General features: G+C 40.4%; 1 protein-coding gene across 5 annotated transcripts in view; it reads left to right on the plus strand.

The window, feature by feature from the left end:
* Positions 1–13,779, plus strand: part of RAD18 (RAD18 E3 ubiquitin protein ligase) — an 82,703-nt gene extending 68,924 nt beyond the window's left edge. For all 5 annotated transcript variants that reach the window (XM_021934219.2, XM_017955271.3, XM_017955270.3 and 2 more), the window contains 2 exons: positions 1,770–1,832; positions 10,859–13,779. In XM_021934219.2, coding sequence (XP_021789911.2) covers positions 1,770–1,832; positions 10,859–10,961 — 166 coding nt within the window. In that variant the 3' untranslated portion in view covers positions 10,962–13,779. The remainder of the gene's footprint in view (positions 1–1,769; positions 1,833–10,858) is intronic.
* The last annotated feature ends 2,365 nt before the right edge of the window (positions 13,780–16,144 follow it).

Here is a 16,144-nt window from a genome sequence, read left to right on the forward strand (position 1 = left end):
CTGACCCCAGAAATATCAGAATGAGTAATTAATTTTCTCCTTTGGAGGATTTTTTAGATGTCTTGAAAGAATATTAAAGGAATTTTTGATCTTCAAGGCATATTAAAATGACTAAGACTTCAAAAATATTAATTGCTTTTATCCACAGGGAAGCGATCTGAGAGTGATAATTTTAGTAACACTGACTGCTATACCTAAGTGTCTTTTTGTAAAATCCTATTTGTGAAACTATGTTTAATTTTAGGAACGTGGTTTTTGAGCAGATATAGTAATAAGTACATTACTTTAAAAAGGAATGAGCAGTTCTGTCTGGTATTTTAATTGTATTAGCATCAACTCTATTTTTTAGTGGTGACTAGAATTGGAACAGCAGATATAGCAGATGATCCTGAAACTTCATTTTAGATAAAATTCTGAATCTCCCAAATTTTGTATCAGTCCATTTAGTGATCTGGTTATCATTCAGGTGAGTGCCTGAGGTGGGGTAGAAGGAAAGGTAATGGGAAGTGAAGACACCAGGGAGCTGTGCAGCCTGGCTGGGCAGTGACATTGAAGTTGCAGAGGAAGAAAAGATTGCAGGCAACTTCTGAGATGTGTTTTTTGTAAACCACCTCTACCATCTGTTTTCACTGAGGTAGCATAACAAAAACCTCTTAGGTTTATGTCATTAGTGTACTGCAAATATTTTACTTTAACAAATCAGTGATTTGTGCTGATGATTTGAAAACCCCTAGGTAAATTGATCACAGATTCTACTACGTTAGTTGACAGACTTGGCCATCCTCCTTTCTTAGCTGGACTAGTAGAGATGCTTCATAACCTTCCTGTTTAAAAACAATTGTGTGTGTTGTGGAGCATGGGGCAGGGGACGGGGGCGGTGTTGGCAAGAAGCTGACTTTACTCTTTCTCCAACTCTGTGACCCCTGCCAGGCCCCAGAACTACATGATCCTCCCCTGCTCCCATTTCCCTAACTCATGGGTTTTCAGTAGGAGCAGTATCACCCCCAAAGGGTGGAATTTTGTTTTTCATGGGGGTGGGGAGTGGGTAAAAAGGTTACTCTGTATATGCATAAAACACAGATATATATATATACACACACACTCACATATATATATACACATACACACACACACACACACACATATCCGTGCTTTATACATACACATACATATACACATACACACAGAACACATGAACAAATGGACATCATATTTGTGGTATTAAAATGTCATGGGGTTAGGGGGAAATGTGTAAAAAGGCTCCTTAGGAAGATGATAGTTTTAAAAGCTTGAGAAACAGTACCTTAAGCACATCAGGTAAAGAAGAATGGATGACACTGGAGTAGAGAGAAGGGTAAGAAAAGGTTGGGTTAAAACAACTTCAGCTTTGTTTAAAATTGGAGTCGTTCTCTCTGAGGTAAGGAGTAGCAGGAGCTGGGGTCTTGTGAATAGAAGGGTTTAGAACAACTTCTGTTGAAGTAGGGGTGGCAGGGAATCTCAGCCTCCCTGGCTAGTGGAAAATACTAAAGTTGGTAAAATCTGCCTCAGTGTTCTTCAGTGCTTTTGGCCGTTGCTCCCCGTCTCCTAATGGAAACTACATTTGGCTCTCTCTTTCCTTGCCCACCCCCACTCTCCCTCCTTTCTCTCACTGGTAACCATTTGTTTGCTTTCTTTCACTATAGACTCATTTGTTTTTTCTAGAATTTTATATAAATGGGACAATACAGTCTTCTTATTGTCTGTCAATACTGATGTACATATCCTTTTAGTTCCAGTTCAGACATCATAAGAGATCTTTTAGAAGAAGAGGAAGCCTGGGAAGCATCACATAAGTGAGTTCTCATAATCATGAAATAAACATGCACTTTGACCTGAGAAATTATACTTCTATGCAGCTGATTTTCAAACAAAATGATATTTGTGCTTTCTGGTTTAAAGGAGTAGTAATCCACGTGCAAGGTAAAGATTTTCGGTTTACTACTTGTTTCTATGTATTTCTGCTAAGAAATGGAATCCTATATAACTGTAGTTATGTATCAGATGTTATTTCTGTATGGATAAATTATTCCTATGGGCAATTAATACACTCATGTATCACTTAACAATGGGGATACATCCAGAGAAATGTGATTTCATTATTGTGGGAACATCAGAGTATACTTACCTAGATGGTATAGCCCACCATACAGCTGGGCTCTAGGGTATATAGCATATTGCTCCTAGGCTACAAACCTGTACAGCATGTTACAGTTAGGCATTTGTAATGCAACGGTACCTGTTAGTGTATCTAAACCTAGAAAAGGTACAGTAAAAACATGGTATTATAATCTTATGTAATTTCCACAATGCAGCTGGAGCCATCTTTTCAAAATGCAAATCTGATCACTGTTACTCATCCCTCTGCTCTAAAAGTCTTGAATGGCCTCTTGTTCGTTTTAGGTTCAAGAAGGGACTCTTTAATATGCCTAAAAGGTGCTAAATGATTGGATCTCTTTCTCCAGACTCGTCTCTTATTATTTACTTCATATTCATATTCTCTCTGCTTCATCATATAGACGTCTTAGGTCCTCTTGCATGAAAAGCTCTCTCCCACCACAGAGCCTTTGAACTTGTCCCTCTACCCAGAGTGTTCTTTATTTTTTCATCTAGTTTACACCCCTACTCACCAGCTCAGGTTCTTCCTGGATCCAGTCCTCCTACTGTAGGTGCTTACGGCACTGTGTGCATCTCTTTCCAGCACATTTGTATGATTGTTTGTTTGCCCATCACTCCTACTGGTCTATAAGTTAGGCATTTTAACCCCACTGTCAGCATGAGCCTAACTCATAGTAAATACATGTGTGATCTCATTTAAACATAGCACTATTATATACTGTTATCCCTGTTTTACAGTGAGGAAACTGAGGCTAAAAGGGGTAAGTCTCCAGCCCAAGGTCATATAGCAATAAGTAATAAGTGATGGAGATGAGATTCTAACCTAATTGTCAAAAGTCAGCGTCCTCAACTATTAAACTTTACTATCTTTCCAGAGGAGGAGAGGTTTGCTGTGCAGTTGACATTTTGTCGTTTCGTAGCTGAATCACTAGGAGAGTGGAAAAGTATGGTGTATCCAGGGGATACATGGGTTTATTATGAAATATTTGGTGGTTCAAGCAGTAGCATTTTATGTAAGTTTGAGATTTTGGCTGCATTACTGTCTCTCACCTAAGCATTATTTAACTTTGAGTTCTGGAAGAGGAGGCAACTCCTTAGCTAACTACTTTCCTCTTGTACCTCTTCATGTTGAACTAACCCTGACACTAGTGACTATGATGAGCCCAGAGTTCCTGAGCCCAAGCCTGTTCTTGATAATGATGATTTCTTAAAGTCATTACTACCAGAAAGCACTTAGAAAACAAATTCCACCATTTCACTTTTTAAAGCGAGAAAGATACAAGAGCTTGTCTAGCCCCACCCATTTGTTTTATAGAGAAGGAAGCTGGGCTCCAGAGAGGTAAACGGACCCTTGGTCAAGGTCCGAGGACTAGTTAGTGATACCACCAGGATCAGAATCCAGGCCTCCTGATTTCAGCAGAATATAGAATAAACAGCCTCAGTTCCTTCTAAGGAAGAACTTATGCTGTGATGTAGTTTTAAAAGCAGAATCAGGAAAAGCCTCCAGAGCTTTACTTTTCAACAAAATGTTGCAGTTCTACAAATGCCCATCTTAAGCTTATAGGCATTTTTTTTGTAGTACCACAAGTGGCATATTTGAGATACTAGTCCTGGAACATACCGTATCAGTTCCAACACATTCTCTTAATTCCACAAATGATTTAGAGGTTTCGTTAGCAACACATGGCTCCATATAAAGCAGTGTTTTCGTAAGCAGCAGGAAACATATTTTCTACAAACTGGTCTTGGAGTCTTATATCTACATTTTGTATTCTTTTATGAGATGATCAGTCAGGTGTGGCCACAAGAAGAGACACAGGAGAGGCTCAGGAAAACAAGTTTCATTATACTCATAGGTCCTAGAGACAGGACATGGCATACCATGCAGGTCCACAAGGGAAAGACACTAGCGTGGTCAGGAGGCAGAAGACAGGAACAAGGGTAGCGCTTTAGGCTAGATCCCTGATTGTGGTTTTCTCAGGAAAGGCAAGGCAGGGTGGGGTGAACAGTGCAGGCCTGGCTAGTTCGAATAATTTCAGTGGCTCCAAGCTATAGGAGTGGTCCCTAGTTACCTAGAACCTGGCCCTGGCATGATTAAGTCAGAGGACTATTGCCTCTTAGGGTGTTGGGGCCAGATAGAGGAGGTGTGACTCTGGATTGGTTAGTTTGCATGTCACAGCCATACTCCTGGCTGGGCCCGTTGCTTTCTCTGAGAATTGACCAGCCTCTCCTGATGCCAGCAGAGGCAGTCTCTCCCCAGCTAGAAAGGCTGTATTATGATGTCAAAACATCATAATATATAGGAAACACACACACAGAATTTTTACTTAGCCTGTCTGATAGTTCCCTGGAAGACTCTACTTGCAAGACTATCTTTACTTTACCTGACTTGGAGCTTGCTCAAAAAAGGCTTCGAAAAGCCTTTTTTCTAAAGATGTTTGTTGAAAGCAATTAGAGGCATTTGACTAGCTTTGCAGCTGTCTGAGGTGGTAGATAACAGTTGGGGCAAATGATGTGCTAACCAAAAAGCAACAACAACAAGCTACAAGATATATTTACATTGAACAGAATGAAAGTAGGAAGAAAATGGTCCTGGTGTTACTTCACATTTTGGGGTCTCAGTTTCTTTACACATAAATGTGGGTAAAATATATATGCTTCAGTGAGTCTAAGCCCTTTGTTCCAGATCTGCTCCTCCTCCGGTGTCCCCTCTTCTCAGTGAATGGTAGGATCATAGTCTTCCCCACTGTTCAAGGCAGAACCTAGCAATTATTTTAAACTTCTCACTCCCTTACCACTTACCTGCAGTCACTTGCAAAGTCCTACAGATAAGTGGTTCTCAGACTTAAAATCACCTGGAGGACTTGTTAGACTACAGATTAGTGAACTCCACCCCCAGATATTCTGATTCAGTAGCTTTAGGAAGGGGCTTAATGATTGGCATTTTAACAAGCTCCTAGGTATAGCTGGGGCTGCCTCTGTACTGTCTCAGTCTCTTTGTGCCACTGCTTACTCCTGCAGGTCCTTTACTTTCCAGCTTGCAGCAACCGCTGTCCAGCTGTCTCTCTGCCTCGGTCTATTACTAGTTCATTTTGCCAGTGAAATGTAACATACAGGTGTTTTCCCCCTTAGACTTTAAAGTAGCTCTCCACCATCCAAGGCTTTTCATGTTCTGGCCCCAGCCTACCTGGCTGGCTCATGGAATTTTATTCCCTCACTTCCCCACCCCACGACTGTGGCTTCAGCCAAGCTGCCAAGCTGAACCACTCGCAGTTGCCTCATGAGTTATGCTGCCCTGCCCCTGGCCTTTGTACATGCTGCTGCTTCTGTCCAAATTGCCCTTTCCCCTTTCTTCATCTAGATAGCAATTGACATTCCTTTCTTCATACTCTGTTCAGAAGCCCCTGATTTTGCTCCAGCAGCACTCTCACCCTTTCTAGTGAGTAAGTACACTGGATTTTAAATCCCTAGCACCTAGCACCATGCCTGGGCAGCCCAGCATAGGCACTCAATAAATATGTGAATGAATGAATGTGTCTGGCAGTCAGTCAGTCAATCAGTGTTTATGGGATCTGAATGTATTCACTAGTAGATTCTATGTTCTTACTTGGCTTCAAGAACCTGTGAATGAATAAGGATCACCACTGTAAACTAAAAATAAAATTTTAAACCATCAGCTGACTGAACAGACTCCCCTGTTGGCCAAGGGGACCCATAGAAACCTTAAAAACAGTCCCTGGCCATGACAGCACAGGAGATCAGACATGCCTCATCATACCTCCTCCCTTTTGCAGTGTAGACATAACAACTGGCCAACATTAATGTTAGAATAGAGATCATAGGACTGACAGAACATATTTTTTTGTGGCAATAAAATACCAAATTATAGACAGGAGCTAAGGCTGTTATACCTGCTCCCTTTTGCAGTGTAGACATAACAACTGGCCAACATTAATGTTAGAATAGAGATCGTAGGACTGACAGAACATATTTTTTTGTGACAATAAAATACCAAATTATAGACAGGACCTAAGGCCATGTGAAGCAAGGGTTAAGTAAATCACCCTACACTTAAAGAGTAATTATGTTCTAATTGCTACAAGGCTTTTCTTTTTTTCTAGCAGCTAAACAAGCACTGGCCTTGAGATAAACAATGTTAAAACAATTGTAGCACATCTACTGCCGGAAGCTGACTAACTGACCCTCTGTTCCACAAGCTATAACTATATAGCATTGGTTTGACAAGAGACTGATTTCAGTAACTTTCTCCTGATAAGAGACCACTGATCATGGACTGGTTCTGGCCAGTTTTATAGTGGCTGAGCAGTTGGGTGCCTTTGTGTCCTAAAAAGACCTTTTGACATATACGGCCTAATTGTAATGTATTTAAATATTAAGTCTCCACCCCAGAATGAACATGGGTTGTGTGTAACATGCATGCATGCATTAGGACATGCATTAGAACCCCCCTTTATGAATAATCATAGCTCCTCCTGTAACCTGTTGAATATGTATGTTTGGTCCACACATTCACCATAAATCCCTTTTCCCTCTTCCTCTCCCTTACAGTACCTGTCTTTTGGGCTCTGCCGGAGTTAACACTTCTCAGCCTTGTCGGAGTGGTCACCTTACAGGCTGTAATTGTTTATAAGAAATAAAGGCTCCTTTCCAAATTTGTAAATTTGATTTTTAAGCTAACACCACTTAAAAACCTTGCTAACTCTTTGTGTCTATCTCATAGTGCCTTTAAAATAAAATTTTAGGAAATAACTTTTTCTAATCTTATAAAATTGGAAAAGGAAGAATTATTTTCTCTATTAATAGTCTACATTTCATCTTAAACCCATGAGAAGTTGTTTGCATGCACTTATGAGCCTGTCATGTTTGTTAAATGATACAATTACTGTAATTGAAAGTACTTGCAGCAGGAAAACAGTGAATCTCATGTTTAAAAAAATGAATAAAAGGAAACTCAGGCCTGTTTACAGTGGTCCTTGATCTGACCACTCTCTCTATGATCAACATGAGGCAAGGAGAGCCACACACCAGGAGATTCTTTCTATGGACCTACCAAGAAGGAAAGTAGGTCATCCTGGAAATAATGTGTATTGGAAGCAGGTTAATAATGAATGGCTGGCTCTCCTAAGGCATGTTTTTGCGTTCAATAGATTCAGTACTTTAACAGTAGATAGATTCAGTACTTTAACGGTAGATGCCTCACTGTGGCCCTCCCCAGGAATATCCTCTCATCTGGCTAACATGCTATTGTCAAATTTTACTAAAAGAAACACATTAGTAATACCTGCTGGAGACCAAGAATTTTAAAACCTGCTGCACCTGTGAGATCTTACTAAGCGTTATTCCAGTAAGTCAATGCGTTACATGCATGGAAAAAAATATGGGTTGGGTTATTCTATTAGGATTCTTGCATCTTAGGGGAGGAGGTGTTTTAGAGAGTGTTCTGGGAGTACCACTGAAATACTCCTTGCCAGGAACTCCCCTCCTAAGGAAGTGGAAGAAGTATAGATGACTTCTTCCGCTACCTCAATAGCTGTGTCTGTTGCCAGCTATCATAAAGGCAAATCAAAGAGGGGAAACATGGAAAGAAAATATTACTGAAAAATGTTAAAGGATTATTAAAAACAAGGTATGAGAATAAAGAGCAATAAAATAGAAGTTAAAAGTAAGGAGGAACATCCCACTAAATTTTAAGCCTTAAAAATAATCAGAAGTCAAATAAGTAAATGATAATAAAACATTAAGATAAAAAATTTGACATGGTGAAAGTTGAGAGATTTTTAAGAACATAAACTAAAACATGAAAAAAAGTAAAAATGATAAGAGTGATAGCAAAAATGGTGGAAATTCTCTGCTCCATAAATGCAGTAATAAAACTGCAAAAATTGTCGGATTCAACTTTTCGGAAAACTCTGAACATTAACCAAAGGCAGCAGCACTTTAGGGGGCATTTATTCAAGAAAATGTCTGAATCTCAGTGAGAACAGTGAGTTTTGTGGTGATTCATCTGGTTTTGTTCTCATCCTTCTCTCTCTAGTTCCTCTGTGGCCTTGGGAGCCACCAGTCTGCAATCATGGTGAGGACCAGCAGGCTGACAGCCTGCAGAGAAGGCAGAGTAGGGTTGGAGCCCCTTTAAAGCCACATTCCTGGAGAATTTTTACTTAGCCTATCTAATGGTTCCCTGGAAGACTTTACTTGCCAAGACTATCTTTACTTTACCTGACTTGGAGCTTGCTCACTTCAAAAAGCCTTTTCTCTAAGGGTATTTGTTGAATGCAGTTAGAGATGTTTGGCTAGCTTTGTAGCTGTCTGAGGTGGTACATAACAATTGGGGCAAATGATATGCTAACCAAAAAGCCTAATAGTAAAAGCTGAAAAGTAAGATTTCCATGGGGGTTTTGAACAGCTGTAAAATATTACTGGGAATCTAGAGGGTCACTCTCATTCATAGAGCTTCTGTGCATGCTTAGGAAAGACCTAAGGAAGCACTAAGCTTTCACCCCTGGTTAACCATGAGGCTGTGTGCAAGCAGGAAGTAGAGGCTAAGGCAGAGTTGTCCACTGAGTGTTGAGTGAATGTTGATTGCATGCCCCAGCACGCACCCAGAGCCCCTCAGCAAAGACTGGTTTTGCTAAGAGTTTCTGAATGATACTGGTTCCAGAGGTCTAAGGAGCTGTTCAATCATTAGTGGACTACAAAGCTAATCAAGCAGACACTTTTAGTTGCCATACACAACGAAGAATACGTATTTATAGGATTGGTTTAGAAACGTCACTAAACAATAATAGCAAACAGCAGCAACAACAAATCCTGGAGAGATCTTATTTGTTGGTTGTTTATTTTTGGTGTTTATCATGATTGGGGTTCTTTGACCAACTTTGATCTTGATTTGATGTGTTTCAAATTTTTAGAAAATCCACAGCCATATGTATTTACATACTTATTTTCCACAGTTCTTTCTCTCCTTTCTTCCAGGCATTCCAGTTACACACATATTATGCCATTTTTATTGTCTCACAGCTCTGGCTGCTCTATTCTGTGTGCACACCCTCACACACTCCTTTTTCTCTTTGTATCTTAATCTGGATGGTTTTTATTGACATATCTTCAAGTTCACTAAGTCTTTTTATCAACTTTATGTATTACACTTAAAGCCTATTGAAGGAATTTCCATCTCAAAATGGGTTTTTTTCCTTGCATTCCTTGCATTATTGTGTATCATACTTTTTGAATGCTGGCCATACAGTGAAGGACCATAGGGACTGAGGTCAATAGTGTTTGTGCCTAGAAATGGGCATCCTTCTATTGGGTCATTAGTGTTGGGAGTTGAGCCAGGTAATTCAGAGTTGACCTGGGTTGGAGTTTCCTAGTGACTAATGTGACCTTCAGTGCATCCACTTCAAGTTACTCCAGCAGATGTCTGCTTTGACTTCTGCTTAGTGTTGGGGCTGGATTGCCAGAGGGTTTGTCTCACTGATTTTACTCCCATTTTCCTTTCCGTCATGCTTACTTGCCTGCACCCCATAGGGGCATATCTTCACCATGTTCGTATCTCTCCCTCAGCCATTTCCTGCTCCTGCTTATTGCTTGGTGCTATGCTCATGGTGGGAAACAGCCAGGGTTCAGTGTTATCTCAGTCCAGCCTGAGTCTTAGGTAGGCCCTGTGTGCTTAGGGATGGGCCTTTCTCAGCACTTCTGCCTCCTCCCATGGTATCAGGCTACCTTGACCAAACCTCTGCTTGGTGTCAGTGTAAGGTCATCAGCTGGAGATGATTTTCTGCCCGTCCTGTAAGGTAGAGGTTTTAGTTTCTACATTTCCCCTGCCGCAGTGAATCTTTGCCTGCGTCCCTGCAAATGAGGTCATATGCCTCCCCTTGAGGCAGACTGATTTCACCTCTGTTCCTTCCCCAGAGGCCATGGGTCTTTGCCAGAGCCCCAGGGTGAGTTTCCTATGTTTCCCTCAGCAATTGAAAAACTTATGCTACATGGGAGAGAAGCATTCAAGAAAGCAGGCAGGACTTCTTCTTGTCCCCAGTAGCCACTGAAGTGGCCCCTCTCCATTCTCCTGCCCTGCTCCCAGTCTTCTTGTGAGCACGTGACGGAGGCTCATGGAAAAGAGCTGGCAAGTATGTGCAGACTCTCCTTGTGTCAGTGGCCCGCAGTACTAGCCTGTACTTAAGAAATTAGGAAAATCTTAGCTGATTCTTCTTCCCTGTTTGTATGGTAGCCACCTCGTTCTCCAACACTCTGCCAAAAGTGAGAGACGTGTGGCCCATCTTTGGAGGGGCATATTTTTCTTTGGAATTTTGCTTTCTTAGTTCCTTTACAACCTCAGGTCTCTGAAGGATCAAGAAGAGTTAAGATTTTGTTAGACTGCCTGGCTTTTTCTTGTTAGGATGGGAGCAGCTTTTTGTTTGCCTTTTCTTTTCCAGTCCTCTACATGCTAAACAGAAGCATAAAACTCCTAAATTTTAATTCAGCAAAAGGGACTATCTGTAATCCTTGCTAATTCACTAATTCATAAAGTGGAAATACTAATAATAACAATTATGAATTCATCCACAGAATAGAGGGTTATTTCGAGGTTTTAATAAAATAATACGTGTGGAAACACTTGTAAACTAGAAACTGCTGTAGAATAATAATCATTACTTTCTAAGATGCCATTTCTTTTTTCTGTCTTCAGAAACGATCTTCAAGACACAGAAATAAGTCCAAGACAGAATCGCCGCACAAGAGCCGCTGAAAGTGCTGAGATTGAACCAAGAAACAAGCGTAATAGGAATTAGTGTGGGCTTTTGCTGACTTTTCAAATGCAGTGATTAGAATAAGGTACTTTTGGTTGCCACAGACAGATTTCCTGTTTATAAATGCCCAAGGAAAGATGCTAAATTCTAAATATTATGGTTAGCTGATGTTCATTCTTTTCTGCTTTTCCAGAGGGGAAAAATATTACAAAGTATCTGTACTTGGTCAGTTGCCTCCTTCCTCTAAAACATCTCTATCTAAAAATACTGACATTTTACACAAGCACCAGCTTTGCAGAGTAGGCAGACTCTTTGGCATTTTGGCAGAGGGATTTGGTTTGGTTTGGTATGGTTTGGTTTGATATCTAAATTTCAGAATGTCCTTAGGCCATTCTCCTTCTCTTCCCTGGAGAATCCAACCTCACAAAAGGATTCTTTCAACCTCTTTATTACAAGAAACAGTTGAGTTAAATGTTTATGTTTTTTGGAAAGGCAGGATGTCAGTTCACATCCTTGGTGTGTGTAAGTACCGATGCAGGCCACCACCATGCCTGTGGTACAGCAGCTCCATGATGGTTGTTGCCCGAGGTTAATATAGTTGTTTGTTAGACCTGTGTCTTACACATTTCTCAGAGTAAGATATTAGTATTATAATTTAAAGCCACAACAGTCAGAAAATCACAATAACTTAGAAACATTGCACATATTCTTCTGAAATAGCACTTAAAAATGATTAGTGTATCTTTTCACTTGGGTCAATCAAATCTGTAACACTGAATCCAAGCTATTAAACAAAAAAAATATGCAATGAATGAATTTTGTAAATGAATAGAGTGTATCAGTTTACAATAATGTTCTTAAAACAGGATCCTCTGGATGGCTGAGTATGCGTTAGAAATCATTGAAATGGATTGGTCAGAAATTGCTGTCTGTGTGTAAAATGTCTACCAGTAGCCAGATGCTTCCGGAGTTCATAATGCCTCTCTGGCATTTCAGAGCCAGCATTCCCCAACTCCCACCCCTCTGCCACCGGGTGACCCAACCCAAACACATCATCTCTCAAATGAGATGACAGCAAATGCAGCAATGTTAAGACAAGAAATTTGTAATTTGCCAGGTTCAACATTTATGACCTCCCCATTCCAAAGACTGTCTCCGTTGACCTTGGCTTTTTGATGTGCTTTGGGGTTTCTGATAATGTGCGGAGTCTCATTATGGCTGAGAGTTTAGTGTTTTCACAGTGAAGTCCAGACATTTGATGTCTTTATGAGTTGCTTGTGTTAGAAATGACTATAGAAAAATTTGTCATAATAATTTCATTTGCTTGAAATCCTTAATGGTGCATTAAGGAAACTAAAAGCACCACTTACCAAATCCATCAGCAGAACTGATATGAGGTAAGTGAGCATGTCAAACAAAATAGGGGCTCACATGAATATATTTATGTCACTGAGTTGTCAGAAATTATGTCAAAATGAAAACTGCTTGTTTCATGACAAATTACACAGTCTGTAAATTAAACTGGAAGTAATTACTACTTTAATTGCAACAAAAGGAGTTTGTGAGGGAGTGGTGAGACCCAGGACTGGGAAAGCAGGCACATGAGTTCATTCAGCAAATATTTAGTTATCTACTTAGTTATATATCTCTCACTGTACTGACACTGGGAATACAAAGGTGGCCAAAGATCAGCTAGAACAGTGGTTCCCAGTGGGGTGGGCAGAAAGATTTTGCCCCCCAGGAAACAGCTGGCAATGTGTGGAGACACTTTTGGAGGTGGAGGGTGGTGAGGGGTACTACCAGTATCAATGGGTGGAGGCCAGGGATGGTGCTAAACATCCAACCCTCACGTGTTAGTTTGCCAGGGCTGGCATCACAAAATACTACAGACTGGGAAGCTTAAACAACAATTCTGGAGGCTGGAAGTCCAAGATCAGTAGGGTTTCTTCTTTGGCCTCTCTCCTTGGCTTCCAGACAGTGGCCTTCTCCCGACGTCCTTGCATGGTCTTTTCTCTGTGTGCACATGACTATGCAGGACTGGTGTCCTGATTTCTTATAGGGACAGCAGTCATTGGATCAGGGCCCATGCATATGGCCTCATTTTACTTTAGTTACCTCTTTTTTAGATAGAGGACCCTATCTCTCAATACCATCACATTCTGAGATACTGACAGTTAAGACTTCCAACATATTTAGTGGCAGGGGTTGGGGGGTACACTTCAGCCCAAAACATTTCACAGTAAAGAATTATCCAGTCTAAAATATCAGTTGTGCCAAGATTGAGAAACCTGTAATGTAAAGGAACTCCCAAGTCTACCTGAAAAATAAGGTCTAAAGAACTTTTGTTGAGCACTATCTGTTAGCACTTAGCATATGTTTAATATTCATACATTGAAAGAAATGTATGTTTATATCCATCTGACAAAGATTAAGGAACTTAGAGTAAGTGGTAGATCCAGAATTGAAACTGATAAACTTCTGGTTCTAAAATTCACCTTTTGTGAAAATACAGTTCTCACCAAACTTACAGTAATTCACTGGTTATTAACTCTTCCTACCTCCTCACTCCCCTCAAAGTTATAACATCTCCCATCAACGTCAGCTCAGAATGGCAGTGATGCTTATGGTTTGTGGGGGTGCGGGTGAGCTGCTGGATGCATTTAAGATGGCCTAGTATGCCAAGCCATCCTTTCATCCTCTACACTCGTCTTTTTTTCGACCTAATGAAAGAATTCATACACGTAAGACCATGTATATAATATAGGGAGGTTCGCCTTTAAAAACAAAATCGTTTGGTAAATACTGATATGTCAACAGGGATAGACAAAATAGAGAAGGCTAGAACTGGGGAAAAAAAAAACAGAAACAGTGAATTTCAAACTTCTTTGCATCCGATAAAAGAAAGTAGCAGTGATTCAAATGAGAAACACTTCTATCTGTTATGTACATATTATAAAAGTATGAACATAAGAGGGAAAACCACAACCATTACATTTTTTTTACCATTTCAATAATTTTTTTTGGTTTTTAGTCTGTTTGTTAGACATCTTTAAGAACAACTATCTGAGGCTGTAAACAAGTATTTATATTAACATCCATGATACTGACTTTATACTCCCTACCTGCACTGAGACCTTAAAGGGGGCATTTCTCCATTCCTTCTGTGTATTTCTGGGTATCCCCAGGTTCAGATATTCAGAATACAGACACAAGTCCATGCTTGCATCTGTTGCTGCTCCCCTGACAGACTTCTACCAGCATCTGCCCTCCTCACTGCTGCTCTGTCACGTGCACTGCGGCTGGTCCTGCTGGAAAGTCCTACCTTGCCTAGGACGCCATCCCCGGTACAGCCCCAACATGCAAACCTGCCAAGTGCTAGGGCAGCCCTGCCTTCCTGTCCATTTCAGTCTCTTGGCCTTGCTGTGTTCCAAGTGGAAATGGGAGTGTGCTTTGCTGGTTTGCTAGTGTACTTACTGTCACCCGGACCACAGCGTCCTGTGCAAAAATTTGCTTCTCTGTTCCCCTTTCACTCTTTCTTCTTTCTCTCCCCCCACCCTTTTTTTTTTCTTCTTTCCCCTTACCTTTCTTCTCTTCCTCTTCTTCTTTCCTTCAACTATTAGGACTATATGTCAAGTAATATGCAAAACAAAGACAGGTCCTGCCCTGATGAAGCTTGTAGACCAGAAGGGAAGATGAGCATTAAGTAATTATATAGATTAATGTACAACTGTGATGAGTGCAACAAAAGAGAGGTTCATGGCACTATCAAACATGCAGTGGAAGGATTTAGTTTTTGCCTATAAATTCTTGCCATAGAAAGCTTGAAAATCAGTCCAGGGGGACAGTGTTAATCACCATGTTCTTTCCTTATCCTTGTCTCCCCCAAAATTCACGTGTTGAAACTTAACAAGAGGTGGGAACTTTAGGATGTGATTAAGTTGTGAGGGCAGAGCCCTTATAGATGGGGTCACGGTCCTTCTAAAAGGGGTTGAGGGAGTGGTTTTGTTTCCTTCCATCCCTTCCGCCACATGAGGACACAGTCTTCGTTCCCTCTGGAGGACTCAGCAACAACGCACCATCTTGGAAGTAGAGAGCGGTCTTCACCAGATGCTGAATCTGGAATCTGCCAGTGCCTTGATCTTGGACTTCCCAGCCTCCATACCTGTGAGAAATAAATTTATATTGTCTATAAATTACCCAGTCTATGGTATTTTCTTCCAGCAGCACGAATGGACACCCAGGAACTGATGTGTGCATCTTCTGACTCCTTTGGTTCTAAAATACAAAATATTAGAGTAAAATTATGGAAGTCAGCTCATGCCAGTAAGTGCCTGTGTGTCTGCCAACTTCCCAATAGTATCAAGAGAAGCTGGACAAGTCAGAATTTCGTATCACCTATCCAGGATCACCTCCATAAACACACACACACACACACACACACACAGTGCTTTAATTTGTCACAGATAGATTCCACAGTGCATTATCAATTCTATTTAATGATTGTATAACAATCCATCCGGATCGTGTGCCATTTTGCACAGACATTCTACTCTTGGACATTTAGGTTACTTCCAGTTTTTTCCAATTACAAATAATTTAGAAGGCATCATGGTGCATATAGTTTTTTCCATGTATATGATTACTTCCTTAGATTATATTCTCGGAACTAGAATTATTGGGACCTTAGCTTTTAATAAAATATATGGCCAGGTTTTCAAAACGGGATACCAAAGTATTCTGAAGGAGTTTTTTTCTCTGGGTCTTAATGGGTTTTAAGAATCACATTGGAGCTCATCAGTGTCAATGTCACAGCAAATGCAAGGCTTTCATTTAACTATCAAAGCTGAGAGTCCAAAATTGAAAGGGACTAAAAACAATTCTATGGAATTATAAGCAAACAAAGACCAACAATACTTTTCGTGTTCTAATGTAATAGAAAGTTAGATAGGTTCTAATTATCCCTAGTTTCAAATTAGAGATATACAATAGATTGTGTATCCTTAATTTGAAAATCTGAAATCGGAAATGCTCTGAAATTGGAAACTTTTTGAGTGCTGACATGACACTCAAACCCTCACTGGAGCATTTTGGATTTCAGATTTTTTGGATTAGGGATGCTTAACTGGTAAGTATGATGCAAATATTCCAAAATGCATAATCTGAAACACTTCTGGTCCCAACTATTTTAGATAAGGGATACTCAACTTGTATTTAAGATCTTTCAG

This window comes from Papio anubis, chromosome 2 (genome assembly GCF_008728515.1).
Source record: "Papio anubis isolate 15944 chromosome 2, Panubis1.0, whole genome shotgun sequence".
Lineage (NCBI taxonomy): Eukaryota > Metazoa > Chordata > Mammalia > Primates > Cercopithecidae > Papio > Papio anubis.